The following is an 18,102-nucleotide window of genomic DNA, read 5'->3' on the forward strand; positions in this document are numbered from 1 at the left end:
GCGTGTGTGTGCGTGTGTTTGCGTGTGTGTGTGTTTGCGTGTGTGTGTGTGCGTGTGTGTGCGCGTGTGTGTGCGCGTGTGTGTGCGTGTGTGTGCGTGTGTGTGTGTTTGCGTGTGTGTGTGCGTGTGTGTGCGCCCGCGTGTGCGTGTGTGTGTTTTGCGTGTGTGTTTGCGTGTGCGTGTGTGTGTGTGCGTGTGTGTGTGTGTTTTGCGTGTGTGTCTGCGTGTGTGTGTTTTGCGTGTGTGTGCGTGTGTGTGTTTTGCGTGTGTGTGTGTGTGTGCGTGTGTGTGTGTTTTGCGTGTGTGTGTGCGTGTGTGTGTGTGTCTGCGTGTGTGTGTGTTATGCGTGTGTGTGTGTGCGTATGTGTGTGTTTTGCGTGTGTGTGCGTGTGTTTTGCGTGTGTGTGTGTGTGTGTGTGTGTGTGTGTGGTGTGTGTGTGTGTGTGTGCACTGTCACGCTGCTCTGACTGGTCAGTGACTCTGTTCTACATATTGTAGTAAATAAGCTGTTGATAAGATGAACAGGTGCTGACTTACCTGTTCCTGTTTTTGGGAGCCAGTAAACAGGCTGCTGGTAGCAGGTGGACAGTACAGCCTGGCTTATCGTTATGGTAACAGCAGGTGGGTGGGACTGGGTGTGTTTGGGGAGGGGCTTGGGTTACTGTGTTAGTATATTAATAGTATTCAAAAACAATATGTGTTTACTGATGCTGCTCATCCCCTCATTGTTTAGTATATGTAATAAATAATTGTTATTATTATCAATATTATTATCAGGTTAAGTGAAATTCATTCAGTCCAACTCAAAGAGAATTTCTATTTGTGCAAAATATTCCGTTTGCATAACATCAAGAAGCATAAATTCATATTAAAATATGTAAGAAAACCAAAGTGTTGTTTAGTTAGTGGGTGGATGGCTGAAGGGTAATCTTGGTTTCCTTTGTTTGGGACAAACATTTGGGAATATTTGTTTGAGAGGAAGAACTTTATATTATATATATTATATATTATATATATTATATATTATATATATTATATATTATATATATTATAACACACGATAACTTTAAATGAATGTCGTGTTTTTAATTCCGCTCCGGACTCGTGAATCTCAACCCAGCAGCAGCGGTAACGTTTGCACGTCCTCTCCCGTTAATGCGGCAGGTAAATAATCAACTAACAGTGCATATTATGTTAGCGCGATCTGCCTTATTACAAACCTGCCATCACTGTGCATTTAGGTGACCATGATGAGAGAGACAGAGTCTGGCTCAGACGCTGGCAGTTCTCGCTGCAGTCTGCCGGTAGCGTCTCCTTTCAGGCATGACAGACGAACGTCACCGAGCAGTGACTCAGTTTGTGGTCAAAGGCTGGCACCGATTTTCGGTAAGTGAATGTGTTTAATTGTAGGCAGGGACATTACTGGATATTCTTGTGTAATTGCTACAGAATAATTTATGTTAATTAATTAATTTATTTATCTTGTTCAAAGAGAAGATATAAAACAAAGTTCTAAGCTAATCGACCTCAATGTTCTCCTTTTTTAAACAGAATCGATAAAGAATCGAAAATGGAACCGGAATCGTGAAAATCTTATCAATACCCATCCCTATTTGTCGGTACTGCGCAAAGTGGCCAACAATCCAGCAGCAGCGACCGATTGGCTGTTGGCGGTCAGCTCCGCCCTGTTGTCCAGCCAGCGCCTGTCCTCCTCTCTTGTCCTGATTGTGACTTATCTCATCATCATGGGTCAGGAAAACATCTGCCAGCTGGCTTTGAAAGCAAGCCAGGCTGTCGCTGCTGCCGACCCCTGCCAGGTAGATAACCCACACAACTGTTCTCTTAAATCTGTGGACTGAATATAAAGTAATGCATGTTGTTCCCTCTGACATGTAGATATGTTGTATGTAAGGGAGCTAGCTTGTGTTTGTCTTTCTAAGAGCAGGAAACACATGTTGATAACCTGGTGTTTTGGCACCAACACATGACTTTGAAATGGTTCAGATCAGCAGGAAGATAAAAGCTGTCACTGCTGTGTGATTGCTGCTGATCTGCTGCCGTATAAAGGGAGAGGTTAGGGAGTGCTCTAAGGGGACAGATCTCCCTCTGGACTTGTGTTGGAGTCACTAGCTGCAGATGAAGTGTGAAGTTTATCCCTCATTACTCAAGCGTGCACCGGGCCCCAGAGGATTCACCTTCTGCTCTAATTGCTCCCAGAGTGCTGCACACACTGGTGTTTGGATGCACTGGTTGAAGGTTGTTGGCATATTTGAGTCCTCTGGAGATCTCTGCTCGCTCGTACTTGTCATGTTAAACGTGCAGCAGCAGGTCTTTGTTACAGGAAAAGCCAGAAGCTAACCACTATGAAACCTAAATGATGATTTACTGCAGTGATGTTGATTCAAAGTGATGTTTTTGGCTCGACAGCATTAAATGTGTCATCGCTCAGCTTTATGTCTGTGAAGGTTCTCAGTCATCCAGGTCATCGTAGTCAAAGGAGCTTGCAAAGAAAGGCGTCTGGACTTCTTTAAGTTACTTGAAGACGTTTCACCTCTCATCCGAGAAGCTTCTTCAGTTCTAAGGTCAAATGGTGGAGAGTCCCAGATATAAACCTAGTGGGAGTGACCCCCCACAGAGGGACAAAAGGACCCCCTGATGATCCTCTGAGACAAGGTGTGAAACTGGGTGTGGGCCCCAATCAGCCAGAGTTTCGGGTGAGTTCATTGTGAAACCTGGCCCCACCTTATCATGCGAATTCCTGAGTGGTGTATGCTGTACAGTGCAGCAAGGAATGCCCAGACCTCTACATTGGAGAGACCAAACAGCCACTTCACAAGCGCATGGCACAACACAGAAGAGCCACCTCCACAGGACAAGACTCAGCAGTCCATCTGCATCTTAAGGATAAAGGATGCCAATGTTCACATTTTGGACAGAGAGGACAGATGGTTTGAAAGAGGAGTGAAAGAAGCCATCTATGTCTACTGTGAGCGACCATCTTTGAACAGAGGCGGGGGTTTACGACCCCAACTCTCTGCCATCTATAATCCAGTTTTGAGATCCCTTCCCAGACGCCTTAACGCCCACTCACATCCTGGGCCATCTGATCTCAGGAATTCGCATGACAAGGTGGGGCCAGGTTTCAAGTTTTGGCTTTGTTAAATATATTTTCATATTTTTGGGTCAATAAAACCCCTTTTTTGAATTAAAACCACCTGTGTCCTTTGTGCTTTACTGCTTGGTCCCTGACAGCAGTGCACGACTAATAGTTGTCCTATGGACAGATTCCCCCACCTGAGCTGTGGATCTCTGCAGCTCGTCCAGAGTCACCATGGGCCTCTTGGCTGCATTTCTGATCAGCGCTCTCCTTGTTCGGCCTGAGTTTAGGTGGACGGCCTTGTCTTGGTAGGTTTACAGTTGTGCCATACTCCTTCCATTTCTGAATGATCGCTTGAACAGTGCTCCGTGGGATGTTCAAGGCTTGGGAAACCTTTTTGTAGCCTAAGCCTGCTTTAAATTTCTCAGTAACTTTATCCCTGACCTGTCTGCTGTGTTCTTTGGACTTCATGGTGTTGTTGCTCCCAATATTCTCTTAGACAACCTCTGAGGCCGTCACAGAGCAGCTGTATTTGTACTGACATTAGATTACACACAGGTGCACTCTGTTTAGTAATTAGCACTCATCAGGCAACGTCTATGGGCAACTGACTGCACTCGGACCAAAGGGGGCTGAACACACACCCCACTTTGCAGTTATTGATTTGTAACAAATGTTTGGAATCATGTCTGATTTTCGTTCCACTTCTCACGTGTGCACCACTTTGTGTTGGTCTTTCACGTGGAATTTCAATAAAATAGATTCATGTTTGTGGCTGAAATGTGACAAAATGTGGGAAAGTTCAAGGGGGCCCAATACTTTTGCAACCCACTGTATTTTACCTACACATACATTCTTGTATTTAGACAACACCTGAGGGATAAAACAAACTGTAAATGTCTCCAGCTGGTGTTAACAGCACCACTAACACATCTGTGCTGATGGGGTGTGTGTATCTGTGATCTACAGCTCATGTCTGTCACATCAAATGCAGCTGAGTTTATGTAGATCCATAAAGCACAGCTGATCGTCCTGCGCTGTCTGTGGTCCTGAAATGAACCTAATAAACAAAGATGTGTTTGAGGTTTATCAGTGTAAAAGCAGAGATCAGACTGTCCATCAAATCTCTGTGATGCCATCTCTGTGCACAAATGAATGGCACAATATCAAGAGCAACAATTCAAACACTGCATTAAACAAACTGTGCTAAATATTAGCACCATTAGCAGGACACTGTGTGTGGATAATGTTGGTAAATCAGTTTGTGCACATAACTGAAATGTTCCCCTCTCGATGTTTAGCACTTTGACAAAGGAGCAAAGAGAAATTCCCACGTCTTCCACACAGTTTTCTCTGTGTGAACACAGACAGTGTTTCTTGTACCCAGTTTGTAGGAGCTGGGATTGGACTCCACCACAGCAGCCTCTGTGTGGGATAGATGCAGTGCTCTGTAGTATAAAGCACTCTGTCAGTGAGCTGGACTCTCCAAACCAGCAGTCATCGTCTAACATCTGCCTTCTTCAGCTGTAACCGTGTGTTTCTCTTGTAAACTTGGCTCTGATCATATGTGCTGTAATATTCCAGCTTTGCTTCCCGATCGTGCTGCACAGTCTGCACATGCTGGCCGGCTCCCCCAAGCTGAGAGCAGTGGGACTGCGCCTCATGACCGCTCTGTGGAAAAAACAGGTTTGCAATAATAAGGCATTACTATAAATGTCATATTCATGTGTTCAAAGCTTCTGTTTGTCTTTGATTGTGTGCTGCTTTGGTCATGTCTGTAAGGTCCGGGTCTACCCAGAGCTGCAGCGTCTAATGAGCCAGCAGGACAGCAGGGTGGTGCTGGGGAGGGACGCCCAGTGGGAGCAGATCCTGGCCAGGGCCGCCTGTGTCAGGGACATCTGCAGAGAGAGGTGGGTCCTCCCATACTTACAGAAACAGTGGGCACTTCCTACATTCACTGGTTCATTCATTCAGTGGACTTTGCATGCACAGTGCAGACAGTGTGAGCTTCCAACACCAGGATTCTTCATCTTCCCTTCTAATGAGTAATAATCACTGACTGGACTCTTCATAGATGTTTCTGCTCAGCAAGCTGATGAAAGTTCAGAAAAATAGAAATATTTGTTTTTTCAGTCACATCACATCAACTTTGCTTGTTAAGATAAATGAATGCACTTTGTAGCTTTGCAGTGAATGAAGCCTCAGCTCGACGCTCCACTGAGTCCCTGTTTCTCCAAAAATCAGCAGGAGTCCAGTTTTAAATGTTTCCGTACAAATGTCCAGAGCAGCTACACGTGCCTGAATCCAGAAGGATCAAAGTCTTACAAAGTTCAGTTCAAACAGAGAGACTGAGAGGCAGCTATCTTCCTGTCTCTGCCAGACTATCAAAATAAAAGCATACATTTGAAGCAAAAGAAATCAAACTATGTCAGTCTGTAAGCACTGCTTCCCATATAATACAACTCTAAGCAAGTGAGCCATAACTTTATACTTTTAACCTTTAACCCAAAAACTATGTTGATCATATAAACTCCACAAACTGCATCCAGGCTCCTGCACACGTCCTTTACATGTTAGCTGTTAGCTAATGCTTGTCAGTTTTTGTGAACTGGCCTTTATGTGTGTTGATGAAATAAAACGATGATTTTATTTGATTATTTCCTTTGTTCTAACCAGCTGGTGCACACTGTCCATCGTCCCGGGGCCTGTTACGCCTGCTAACATGTACATGCAGCTTTTTTAGCAGCATTAGTGAAAACCTGGGAAACCCTCTGGATGGATGCTACAGTACAAATTTAGCAAATCATTGAGCTGTTTCGTTGTTTTCACAAATGCTTACGTTTGCTTTTATTGTAAAACATTTGCAGCCATAAGAGTTTGCAATGATAAGAAGCTGTGTTTGGCATTTACTTACTTACACGTGTCCTGGCACTTTTAATGCTTTTTTCTTAAATAAAAATGGTAACAAAATTAGAAGAAACACATTTCCCACTTTGTTCACGCTGATGTGTGTGTTAACCAGGCCTTACCAGCATGCAGGGGACATGGTGGCTAAACCTCCTTAGGAAACTCAACTCCTTTGGAGTCAGCACACCCATCATGATGACTTTTTACTACGCCTTCCTGAAAGCATCATGACCTTCTCCATCAGCTGCTGGTCCCACTCCCTCAGCCTTCATACAGGAACAGACTGCAGCATCAGTGTGCTCTAAAATCATTGGCCTGCCTGTCAGAACTCTGGCAGGTTTTCATCAACAGGCCCTTAGACAGGCAGCCAAAATCATCAACGACCCCTCTCACATTCTTCACCCTGCATTTCAATGTCTCCCCTCTGGGCGACGCCTCCGCTGCATTTCCTGCAGGACTGAGAGGAGGAGGAGCGCCACCTTTGTCCCCAGCTAACTCCAGCTGATAAGAACATTTCCCACACCAGAAACATAAACTACTCTCTTATACTACCAACACTTTACTCACTTTTAGTCACTTACAGTTATGTATTCACCTTCAGTCACTTTAATTTTAAAACTGTGTAATTTTAAAACTGTATATTCTGTGTATTTATTATCTCACTTTTATTGTGCTTATCTTCAACGTCATGCTGCTCTGTTGTATGTTAATTGGCCCTTGGGGATAAATAAAGTCTCTCTGATTCTGATCTTTTTTTTTTTTTTATATTGGTAGTTTGATAGGTTTCGTATTTGTTTTCTTTTACATCATATTAAAATGTATAAATATATAGATTTAAATATATTTGTGTATTCATGTCTGGATTGTGTTTGGTTTTCTTTTATTTATTTCTGCTGTGGTTGTTGTGTATTACTATTTAGATTGTCTTTTTTCCATTATTGTAATTGTGTATAAAGTTTGATTTGAATGAAAGTTACACTCAAATGCTTTCAGTGTTGCTGTGTTGAGTGTTTTCATGTTTAATGTTTGTATGGAAGACACAGAAAGACATTCGGCTAAAGAAATCTGTGCTAGAGTGACTTTAAAAAATAAATAAACAGAATGTAAATAATGATGTTTAGTATTTGAGAAGGAAGCTGTTTCTACAGGATCCTGATGGACACTCAAAGGTTTATAAAATGTTCTCATTAGTTGTTTGCAGCAGAATATCAACTGATGTGAACCAAAACAACAAAAGTGTGTGAGACTACAAATTCTATAATCAGAACTGCTGATTTCATTACTCTGAACTTTTAAAGGCAGGTTTTGTATCTGAGAGCAGGGACACTTGCTGTGTTCAGTGTGACTCGTCTCTGCAGAAGGTCAGGGCTCTGATAGTTGCAGTTAGCGGGTGACTTACTGGGCAGGTGGATCCTGAGTGTCTGTTGGAGTCAGGGTTCATTATGGTCCTGGTTGCTACTGGAAATAAAGAAACAAAAGGAGGGTGTGTTGTTCAGGAAGTACAGACTGTAGCTCAGCAGGTAGAATTACTAACTGGAAGGTTGGAGGTTTGATCCCTGGCTGCTCCAGTCTGCACGCCACGGTATCCTTGGGCAAGATGTGGAACCCCGACTTCCTCTCCGATGCATCCATCATAGTGTCATTGTTAGAAAAAGAAGTGCTTGTGTGAATGAAGCACGCTGTATAAAATGCTTTGACTGCTCATACAGAAAAGCAGCTCATAAGAACTGGTTCATTTTCCAGATAGTTCCACTATTAAGACAACAGACATTTGGGAGGCTTTCTCTGAGAGTAACACTGAAAGTCTTGCTGCTCCTCCACAAAATGAACTTCAGATTAAAGACACAGCTCAGCTAAACAAAACTCAAACTAATCTACACTATTTTTCTTTATTACGCAGCGTTTTTATAACTATTTCCAGATGTTTCTAAAGATGAAAACAGAATTAAACTCCAGCCTGATGCGTTTCTGAGGTTCCTGACTCTGACCGTCCCTCAAACGCCTCTCTGGGCGTTTCCTTCCGTCGCTTTCCTGAATGTTGTGGCGCAGTTGATCGTCTCGAAGTTAAGGTAACGTTAGCAGTCTGTACTGTTTTCCTGGCTGACATCAGCTGTGTGCAGCTTAGTTTCAGCATAAATCTGCTTCGTTTTATGTGAGATCAGAGTCTGGGAACGAGACAGAAACAGTTGATGATCAGCAGCTGAACTCGGTGTTACTGTGGATCCACTGACTGATGTCTGTAGGCAGCTTCTGCTGCCTCCATCAGTCTGTGGCTGTATGGGCTCAAATTGTGGTCATAAATATTTTGTACTTGTAAATCAGGATTTGTAGGTGGAAAAAGACTTTGTGTGTGGACTTAGCCAAGCAATACGTGTGAAACTCTGCACTCAAGTTTCAAGTTACAAGTACGTCCCTATTTTTCTTCCTTTCATCTGATTGGCCAATGTCATGTCAATCACAAATTTAACAATCCAATCAGAGAACAGGTGGGTTTGGCTATTGGAGGGGTGCTTTATGAAGCTTCAGGTCCTTGAAGGGAATAAATGCCCCTTTGCATGCCAGCCCAGCGTTTCCTTCATCACTAGGAAGGAAAACAGTCTGTGGTCTGTGTCACAGGTTTACGTGCTTAATCCAGAGGACACATAGGACACAGTGACCCGCTGCACACACACTGCACACACACTGCACACACACTGCACACGATGACAGCTGCAGAGTTTGTGTCTGATGTATTAAGTATGAAACACTGTTGGGCTAAAATCTGGTCAGAATGAATCCAGGTGCAGGTGTGTCAGTTTAGGACCACTGGACTAACATCCAAGTGCTCACAATATAAAGTGTATTCTGTAGTAACATCCTGGTGTTGCAGCAACAGTCCCACATGGAAACGTCAACACTCAAACTCAAAATCTCTTTTTGTCAACAATAAAATGACAGCAGACCAATTTGAACAAAGTTGGTAAAAAGCTTCAGAAATTAGTAAAATATTAAAAAGTGTCTTGATGCTCAATCATCCAGTAAATCCCCAAAGAGTTGATTCTGTTCATCTGGACGTTTTCAGCAGCATGGATCAGTGTGAGGACAGAGAGGAGGGAGTCCCTCCCTCTAAAAGCACTCTGTGTGGGGAACATGAGAGCCAGACCAAAGCTCAGAGGTGAGATGACCATCTCTAACTGTCCATGACTCTTCTCCATGTCACAGCTCAGCACTCACATCACTGCTCCATCATTATTCACACTCATACCTCTGTGTGTGTTGTTTTAAAGCCCAGAGCTGTGGGGCGTACCAGGCTCAGCTGGACATAACCCTGAAACTAATCCAGAGCCTGGACCTGAACCCAGCTGTGTTTCCTTAAAGAGCAACGAGTCGAAGGATATTATTGAAAACTTTAACAAAATACTGTTATGTGACAAAGAGTAAGTACATTATTTTTATGAGATTCAGATTGTTCATCATGTCTTTAATTTAATATTTCCAGTTTTTCCTTCCTGTCTCATGAAGCTGTTACATTTATTGTTTTTCTTTTAGGATCAATAAGAGGCCAGAATCTCCTGGACCTGAACCCAGCTGTGTTTCCTTAAAGAGCAACGACTCGAAGTATATTGTTGTAAACTTTAAAGGCTGTTCTTCTGCTGCTGAGAGGTAATGTGTGTCTAGATGTTGTTCCTGACTCTGTATTTTTGAATAAATCCTCATGTTTAATATCAGCTCAGCTCTTTTTCACACACATTTCTATGTTGGTATGTGAAGCGGTGTGTGTTGGAGTGTTTCCACAAACACAGCAGTCAGAGTGGAAAGAGTGGATGTTGTAGGAGGTGTTTGTGTAGTGAAGAGGCTGAGTGTCTGTAGGACTCCAGCTGCTCCAGCAGGTGTCTCCTTTGTGCTTTGCTTCAAACACAGTGTAGGGAGGAGCTTCCACTCAGGTGTTTCAGGTGTTGCTGGATGGAGGAGGACAAATAGTTTTTCCCTTCAGTGACACTTCAGCAGCTCAATGTTCTGGGAGATGTTTGTCTTTATGAAGGTTTATGGATTCTTGTTCTTACTTTGGTTAAACTGAGCAATACATTTTCCATCTAACATTTAAAGTAAATTTCCAGGTGAATAAAAGATCTGCAGCTGCAGCCTCTGTGATGTTTCACAGTCTGAAAGTAACAAATTCAACCAGAGTTCAAACAAAGGCTTAATATACGTGTGTGTTTGATATAATGCCAACAAGTACAAATAGGTGTTCTTACAGGTCTTAATCACAGAGGTCTGATAAGTCTGGTGACTTTCACACTCAGCAGTTTTGCTGCCTTTTATTTTATATTGGCCTTTTTAAAGCCCTTCAAAGTCTCCCACATTCATACAGAGCTTTTAACACCAAACTCCTTTACAGTCCTTCTCCTCTCACACACGATCACACGACTGATTTGTCTGCAGCAGCTGTGTTACTGCTAGTATTTTATTATGTGTGTATCTCCTCATATTGTTCCTGTGGTTTAGTTTGACTCAGCTGCTCTGTTGCTGATACACGTCTCCATGAATATGATTGATCAGATGCTGCCAACACCATGTGTTTCATGTGAGCGCTCAGCTGAAACCCTGGGTTGACTTATCGAGTTAATAACAAGCTTCACGTGACTGTGAATGCTAAAGTGAATCCAGATCAAGGAGAGAGACCCTGCTAATGTTGGACTCACTTCTTAGTGTGGATCCCAGGAGGAAGTTCAACATAGCCATTCTTTGTGCTAGCTCGACCAAACCTGAGACCACAGTGCAGGATAATGATTATCATCTGTCTCTGTCAAGGACATTTAAAATCCACAAATAACAAACATAATTATATTTGATCATTAAAAATATGTTTTCACTTAAAAAAGCATGAGCACACTGGTGGATTACAGAAACATGAAAACTCGTTAACAGTAAAGTTAAGTTAGGCTTAAACAAAGTGTCAAACATACTTAAGTAGAAGGACTGATGTTTGTGTTAACCCTCTTGATTGAGCATCAAGACACTTTTTAATATTTTACTAATTTCTGAAGGTTTTTACCAACTTTGTTCAAATTGGTCTGCTGTCATTTTATTGTTGACAAAAAGAGATTTTGAGTTTGACTGTTGACGTTTCCATGTGAGACTGTTGCTGCAACACCAGGATGTTACTACAGAATACACTTTATATTGTGAGCACTTGGATGTTAGTCCAGTTGTCCTAAACTGACACACCTGCACCTGGATTCATTCTGACCAGATTTTAGCTCAACAGTGTTTCATACTTAATACATCAGACACAAACTCTGCCGCTGTCATTGTGTGCAGTGTGTGTGCAGTGAGTGTGCAGTGTGTGTGCAGTGTGTGTGCAGTGTGTGTGCAGCGGGTCACTGTGTCCTATGAGTGTTATACTACAATAAACAGAGCCTGACCGCGGGCATGAAGAGGGCAAAAACCCACTTATGCTCTAAAGATGAAGTTCTGTTTCTCTTCAAATGACCCTCAGAGCATGTGGAGGGTCATTGAACGCATCACAGATTACCTCAAGAACAACAGGCTGAAGAACATAAAAACAAACGCAGAGTTTCTGTCTGACGGTTTGAACATGAAACAGGAATTATTGAGCAAAAACGGCCAGTTTACTAATTTATGATCAATCATCAACGCATTCACCTACAATACACGAATGAACATCACCAGTTAAACTGAAAATAACCTGCATACAAATACGACAGCAGACTATAGCGAACGAGCAGAGAAATGCATTTTATAGATGAAGTGTTGGCAGCGACTCTTAGGACAGCCTGTCTCACTGTCAGCAGTTAAACAACATCCACACACTGGAAGCCGGTTTCCGTCACTAAAAAAAAGAAGGATCCAGAACTCGAAATTTCGACTTATTTTCTCGTAATTTCGACTTATTAACTTGGAATTTTGAAAAAACTAACTCAAAATTAAGAGTTAGTGCTGTCAATCAGTAATTTACGTGAATGACGTAATTTCCTTGTTACCCGGAAGCTGAAGCCCTCAGCTACAAATGCTACAGCTAAGATACCAGAATTACAGCCAGTCATAAATGCACAAGTCGCTGATTATTGTCTGTGTGGCTTCACAAATGATGAAATCCTTCTGTTATTAGCTGAATCACATGGCGTTAATATCAGCTAACGTACTCTCGAAAGCGCCGGTTTGTTGCGATGCGGGTTTGAGTGCGCATTGTAGCTAGATTACTGATTGGCAGAACTAACTCGAAATTTCGAGCTATAAGTCGAAATTTTGAGAATGGATCCTGTTTTGTGGCGGAAACGGGCTTCCGTAACAGACTGATGGAGGCAGGAGAAGCTGCCTACAGACATCAGTCAGTGGATCCACAGTAACATCGACTCTGAGTTCAGCTGCTGATCATCAACTGTTTCTGTCTCGTTCCCAGACTCTGATCTCACATAAAACGAAGCAGATTTATGCTGAAACTAAGCTGCACACAGCTGATGTCAGCCAGGAAAACAGTACAGACTGCTAACGTTACCTTAACTTCGAGACGATCAACTGCGCCACAACATTCAGGAAAGCGACGGAAGGAAACGCCCAGAGAGGCGTTTGAGGGACGGTCAGAGTCAGGAACCTCAGAAACGCATCAGGCTGGAGTTTAATTCTGTTTTCATCTTTAGAAACATCTGGAAATAGTTATAAAAACGCTGCGTAATAAAGAAAAATAGTGTAGATTAGTTTGAGTTGTGTTTAGCTGAGCTGTGTCTTTAATCTGAAGTTCATTTTGTGGAGGAGCAGCAAGACTTTCAGTGTTACTCTCAGAGAAAGCCTCCCAAATGTCTGTTGTCTTAATAGTGGAATTATCTGGAAAATGAACCAGTTCTTATGAGCTGCTTTTCTGTATGAGTAGTCAAAGCATTTTATACAGCGTGCTTCATTCACACAAGCACTTCTTTTTCTAACAATGACACTATGATGGATGCATCGGAGAGGAAGTCGGGGTTCCACATCTTGCCCAAGGATACCGTGGCGTGCAGACTGGAGCAGCCAGGGATCAAACGTCCAACCTTCCAGTTAGTAATTCTACCTGCTGAGCTACAGTCTGTACTTCCTGAACATCACACCCTCCTTTTGTTTCTTTATTTCCACTAGCAACCAGGACCATACCCAGATAGCAAGGAGACATTGAACAGACATTGAATTTTAAAGCCGACAATGTGCACAGGGCAGTGATATTTAAAATGAAGGTAAACTATTCCAATCTCTGCAGCCCCAATTGTGTATCTCACACACACACACAGTCCTGAATTCATTACTGAAGTCTCATCCAGACGTTCAATGTGCTGTGTAATTAAATTGAGACGTGGTGTTCAACAGGAAGCTAAAGACTGGTGCTGTTAAAGTGTTCAAAAAACAGCAGGAGCTCGGTGTGAGGCCACAGTGGGCCAAAAAACACAAGATGACCTCCAGCGAGGACAAAATGTATCTGGACGTCTCTGTGAGCATCTGTCTCACTGTGTAAGTGTAGCACAGTGTCTGTGTGTGCATGGCTGGGGAAGAGAGACAGCACAACTGAAAGCCAGCACTCAGACGAGGACCCGGTGCATCGTCTGTCTCATCTCAGCCAGTTTACTTACAAACTCTTTAAGTTTGAATTTTAAAGCCGACAATGTGCACAGGGCAGTGATATTTAAAATGAAGGTAAACTATTCCAATCTCTGCAGCCCCAATTGTGTATCTCACACACACACACACACACACAGTCCTGAATTCATTACTGAAGTCTCATCCAGACGTTCAATGTGCTCTGTAATTAAATTGAGACGTGGGGTCAAAATTCCCACCTAGATTGAGTGAGATGAAATAGAAATCGGCTCTCCTCTTACTGACTTTATAGAAATAATTACATAAGCTGCATTTATAACTGTTATTAAATAACAGCAGCACACGAGAACTGAAGTGTAATCCCAGCACATTTCGCTTCGTTTGCACTGATTCTTTAGAGATGACGACCGTGGTGGGTAATTAAGGGCAAACAATATACAAGTGGCGTGAAAAATGGAGGCTGCATTACCTTTCCAAAGCTTCCTTTCCCGATGGCCCGCAGTATCTGGAAGTGGTCAAAGTTTACTGTGGAGAAAATGAGAAGCAGTTAGTGAGAACGTGTCAGTTTGAGCTGAGCTATAAAACAGGGAACATGACATGTACAGCACTGTGCAAAAGTCTTGAGCCATCCCTCATTTGCTTCCAGGGATCCGGACTTCCCTGTAATCTTTAAAGTGGTATTAAGGAATAGCTCTCCAGGCTTTTTAAAGTGTTTCTGATTTTTAATCCAGGGCTTGTATTTGACCACTTTTTGTCTGTTAAGACCCTTCACACTAATCTCTGAAACATTCAAACATAAACAGACACCTAAGTCACGGAAAGGACCAGAAAACTTAACAAAGAACCAATTTTAAATTGTATCTGTACACATTTACTTGCAGCCTATTGCAAAAAAACAAAACCCCACATCATTTGTTCTCACTTCTTTAGTTGAAGAATGCAGTTAATAACACCGTTAACACAGACTGACCTGGCAAAACACGAAAAAACATAAACACAGATGAGAGGCTTTGAACAGATGACATACTCAGATCAATTCAACACTTTAGACTTTAAAAATGCACAAGCGTCTTTCAAAAACCCATTTATTTAATCTATCATCATTGATATTATTATGTACAGTTATAATGTACTGTTCATCTCCCTTAAATAAACAGGCAGCCTTAAAGTGTGAAATAGTCACTTGTCTACTGTCTCAGTGGCTGATAGTGCCCCACAGGCCTCAATGTCAGCTTGAAGCCATTATGTTTCAATTGTTTAAAGATAAACAGATTTTGAATGAAAGCGAGGAAACTTCGGTAGCACAAAACAAGTGCCTATTCTTTGTTCCCATATGGTTCAGTCATATTACTGTCATTTCCCCCTAAGGTGTTCCCAAAGACACCACCCAGATAGCAAGGAGACATTGAACAGATGTTGATTTTCCATCTGAACCATCAGAATCGTCAGAATTGAAATGTCAACACAAAACCAATGTTGAAACAACATTGAAATACTGATGAAACCTGACACTGACATTGAAATAACATTGATTCACTGTTGTTCTGTCATCGTTGATTGTTGATCTATTTATAGTTGACAAGGTGACAACAATCACGTTGAAAAACCATCGATTTATGGTTGAGCGGGAAATTAAAGCTGCTACCACTTGGACTATTCCGCAGCACCCCTATCACATTGGTACATCCCTCCAGGTAACCATTGTCTTGTACAGTAGAGCGGGACATTAGATTTACTCTCAGCGGAATTGACCGGAGAAGGCATCAGTTCATGCACTGCACTGGCCTGCACCACGATTAGTATAAGGTAAGAATGAATGACTTTTGTTCTATTCGTTATTTCCACGGTTGCATTTGAATAATTGTAAAAAAAACAAAACAAATTTGTTAATGTAAAGTTTCGGATAAAATGTGGGAGCCCGAAATTGTGTCTACTTTCATCTTACAATCCGGCAACAAATAAATTGCACTGCAAACAAAGTCTATCAACAAAGAAAACATTTTCGTTTCATACACAGCAAATCCAGCATGTCCAAATTAACACTGTCGGATTTGATTTCAACACTATTAAAGTGTCTATATGGGTCCACACCAGAGAGTGTTAATTTAACTCTTTTTGGAGAGTTGGTACGTTAACTCTGATTTAGTGTTAAACACCAAATCTGTCTGGAGTTGATAATTTAACACTTGGTGTTAAGAGTTTATATATCAACTCTCAAAGAGTATTTTAGTTTAACTACGTAAGAGTTATCTTCTAATTCATTCTAAAAAGCGGGAATTTTACTGTTCTGAACTTCTAGAAATTTCTTTTGGAAATAAACATTTACTAAAAAGATGCAATGGTTTTTGAAAAACATTTATTCTGAACTGTGCACCACAATTTCAAAACATTTTCTGAAAGATGTAACAGTATACATGTTCTCACTTTCATTAGAATTTTGTTTATCAAAAGGTCTGACATGGTAAATGCAAATAACAGCATCTCATCACTTATTGCTTCAATACAATATGCATGTCCTTCATTCATCCCTTTGTGGAACTTCAACGCACTTCTGCTCTCCCCCATATTCCATCTTCACAAGCATATCCTGTGCGGAGATTGAATAAAAATTAGTTGACACTAATTAATGGCACAAATAATCCAGTAAACAATTGCAGCCCAGTAAAAAAAAAAAAGGAACCCTCTTTGAGCCATTACTTGTGTAAAGTATTTTCCCAAAAGACAAGGACACAGGCAACAGGTAATACTGAACTAAATGTAAAACCTCAACCTTTTTCATTTTTACCTAAACCGTGTGCACAAAACTCTGGAGGGATCTATGCTAACGTAGAATCCAGTCAGGACGTCTGCTACTGCTGTTTGCTCGCTTTTTAATGGGTGATCGTTTTCAGGCTTCAAGCAGCACCATTATACCAACATTTCACATTCTACACATTGTTTTAGGTGTATTTGACCAAAAGTTTGACTGAAAATTCACATGCAAGCTTTTTTCAAGGCTGTGGTATTTGCCCGCAAACAATACCTTTCAGCTAGCTAAAACAGAATGTTATGCTATCAGCGAGCAACATGGCTAATGCCTTTCACACAGCTTTGTCTCAACTCCAAAGAGCCACAGAAGTAAAAGCTAATAATAATAATTGAAACAATATTTGAAAGAATGACTTACCAAGCATGGCAAACAACTCAAATATGTAGAGCAAAATGTTCTGAAACGGCTTCACTTCAGCTTCGATTGGAGCCGTGCTGGGGGCGGAGTCTGTGAATTTACTCTGTTGGTGTCATAGCCCCTGTAGGAGTTCAGAGTTAAGAGGTCAAGAGTTAATGTTTCCATTGTAACACCTCCAGATTTGACAGAGAAACACTCATTTTTAACACTCGATTTTAACTACTATCATTTTACACCTCAGAGTTACATTAAAAGAATGTGACTCTGCTTAGAGTAAAATTAACTCTACTTTTGCAAGAAGACTATTAACACCAAAACATTTAACACTGTTGAATTTGCTGTGTACTTTTCCGTTATATTCTCTTACAAAGCTAGCTTTAACGCTTCGAGGGTTCCTTTGTTCTTTTTTTTTTTTTTTTTTTTTTTTTTAAATGACATCAGAAACAGCAGTATGCGACATTACGTGATGGCAGAGCTTCAGTTCATCCTTTGTCATTTTTTTTTTTTTTTTTTTTTTTTAATAAATAGGACAGGGGGAATGAATGAGAGAAAGAGGGGGAGAGAAAGAAAGAAAACCAAAGGGGAGAAGAGACGGTGAGAAGGGGGGGGAAGAGAGAGAAAAAAAAAAAAAAAAAAGAACTCCTGGGTCACCTGTATGGAGAAAAAAAAAAACCAAACAAAAAAAACAAACAGAGGAGACAGCAAACAACAAAGAGCAACATAATAATAGAGAAAACAAAGCACCATCACAATAAACTAGCTAGTCATAGATATCAATATTTACTAAATAATAAACGATATTGTGCAGCACGCAAGATAGACAGCGCACAGTGTGCTTTGAGCGCATGCATGTCTTAAAGCCAAGAAAGCTTTAGTCCGCGTCTGTGAATACCCATGTGTGCATACCTGTGTGGATCAGCATGCTTGCATTCCAAAGGTTTCTCCATGTAATGATCTGCTAGGGAGTGTGGGGGGGCCACAGCCCCGTCCTCCAGGGTGTGAAGCGGGTATGGAGGAGATCAAAACTCCAGACATCCAGAGGCCCCCAGAACACAAGAGACCATGGAAGACCAACAGAGGGGCAGCCGCGCCACTGTTCCAGTAAGAGCTGAGGAGAGTCCCAGATGAGGGCTCGCCCAGCAGCCGCGGAGCAGAAGTCAGGGGGAGTTGCAGTGACGCGCCCGTGAGCTCCGCCGGCCCCCAGCTGTGCCTGAGTGACCGAGCCCCAGGCCGAGAGGCCGGGGGCACCCCACCTCCAAAGGGCGAGCCCCAGGCCCCAGGCCCCGACAAGCGGCCGCCAAGGAGTGAGCCGGTGTGTACCCGGACGCCCACCCCCAGACACAAAGAACCACCAACACACCGACAC

General features: G+C 42.1%; 1 protein-coding gene and 2 long non-coding RNA genes across 3 annotated transcripts; 2 read left to right on the forward strand and 1 right to left on the reverse strand.

Moving 5' to 3' along the window:
- The first annotated feature begins 4,881 nt into the window (after window positions 1-4,881).
- On the forward strand, window positions 4,882-7,118 carry LOC145425221 (uncharacterized). Its single transcript, XR_013905889.1, has 2 exons — window positions 4,882-5,007; window positions 5,774-7,118. It is a non-coding gene; the product is annotated as an uncharacterized LOC145425221 (long non-coding RNA).
- A 900-nt stretch (window positions 7,119-8,018) lies between these two features.
- Window positions 8,019-9,711, forward strand: LOC113017670 (uncharacterized). The gene is made up of 4 exons (XM_080298165.1): window positions 8,019-8,073; window positions 9,066-9,158; window positions 9,271-9,420; window positions 9,533-9,711. The coding sequence occupies exons 2-4, from the start codon at window positions 9,070-9,072 to the stop codon at window positions 9,648-9,650; spliced, it is 357 nt and encodes a 118-aa protein (XP_080154291.1). The 5' UTR covers window positions 8,019-8,073; window positions 9,066-9,069; the 3' UTR covers window positions 9,651-9,711.
- Window positions 9,712-15,909: 6,198 nt separating this feature from the next.
- On the reverse strand, window positions 15,910-17,053 carry LOC145425202 (uncharacterized). Its single transcript, XR_013905867.1, has 2 exons — window positions 16,737-17,053; window positions 15,910-16,157 (listed from the first exon to the last, which is right to left on the reverse strand). It is a non-coding gene; the product is annotated as an uncharacterized LOC145425202 (long non-coding RNA).
- Between the last annotated feature and the right edge of the window lie 1,049 nt (window positions 17,054-18,102).

This window comes from Astatotilapia calliptera, chromosome 3 (genome assembly GCF_964374335.1).
Source record: "Astatotilapia calliptera chromosome 3, fAstCal68.1, whole genome shotgun sequence".
NCBI classification, from domain to species: Eukaryota; Metazoa; Chordata; class Actinopteri; order Cichliformes; family Cichlidae; genus Astatotilapia; species Astatotilapia calliptera.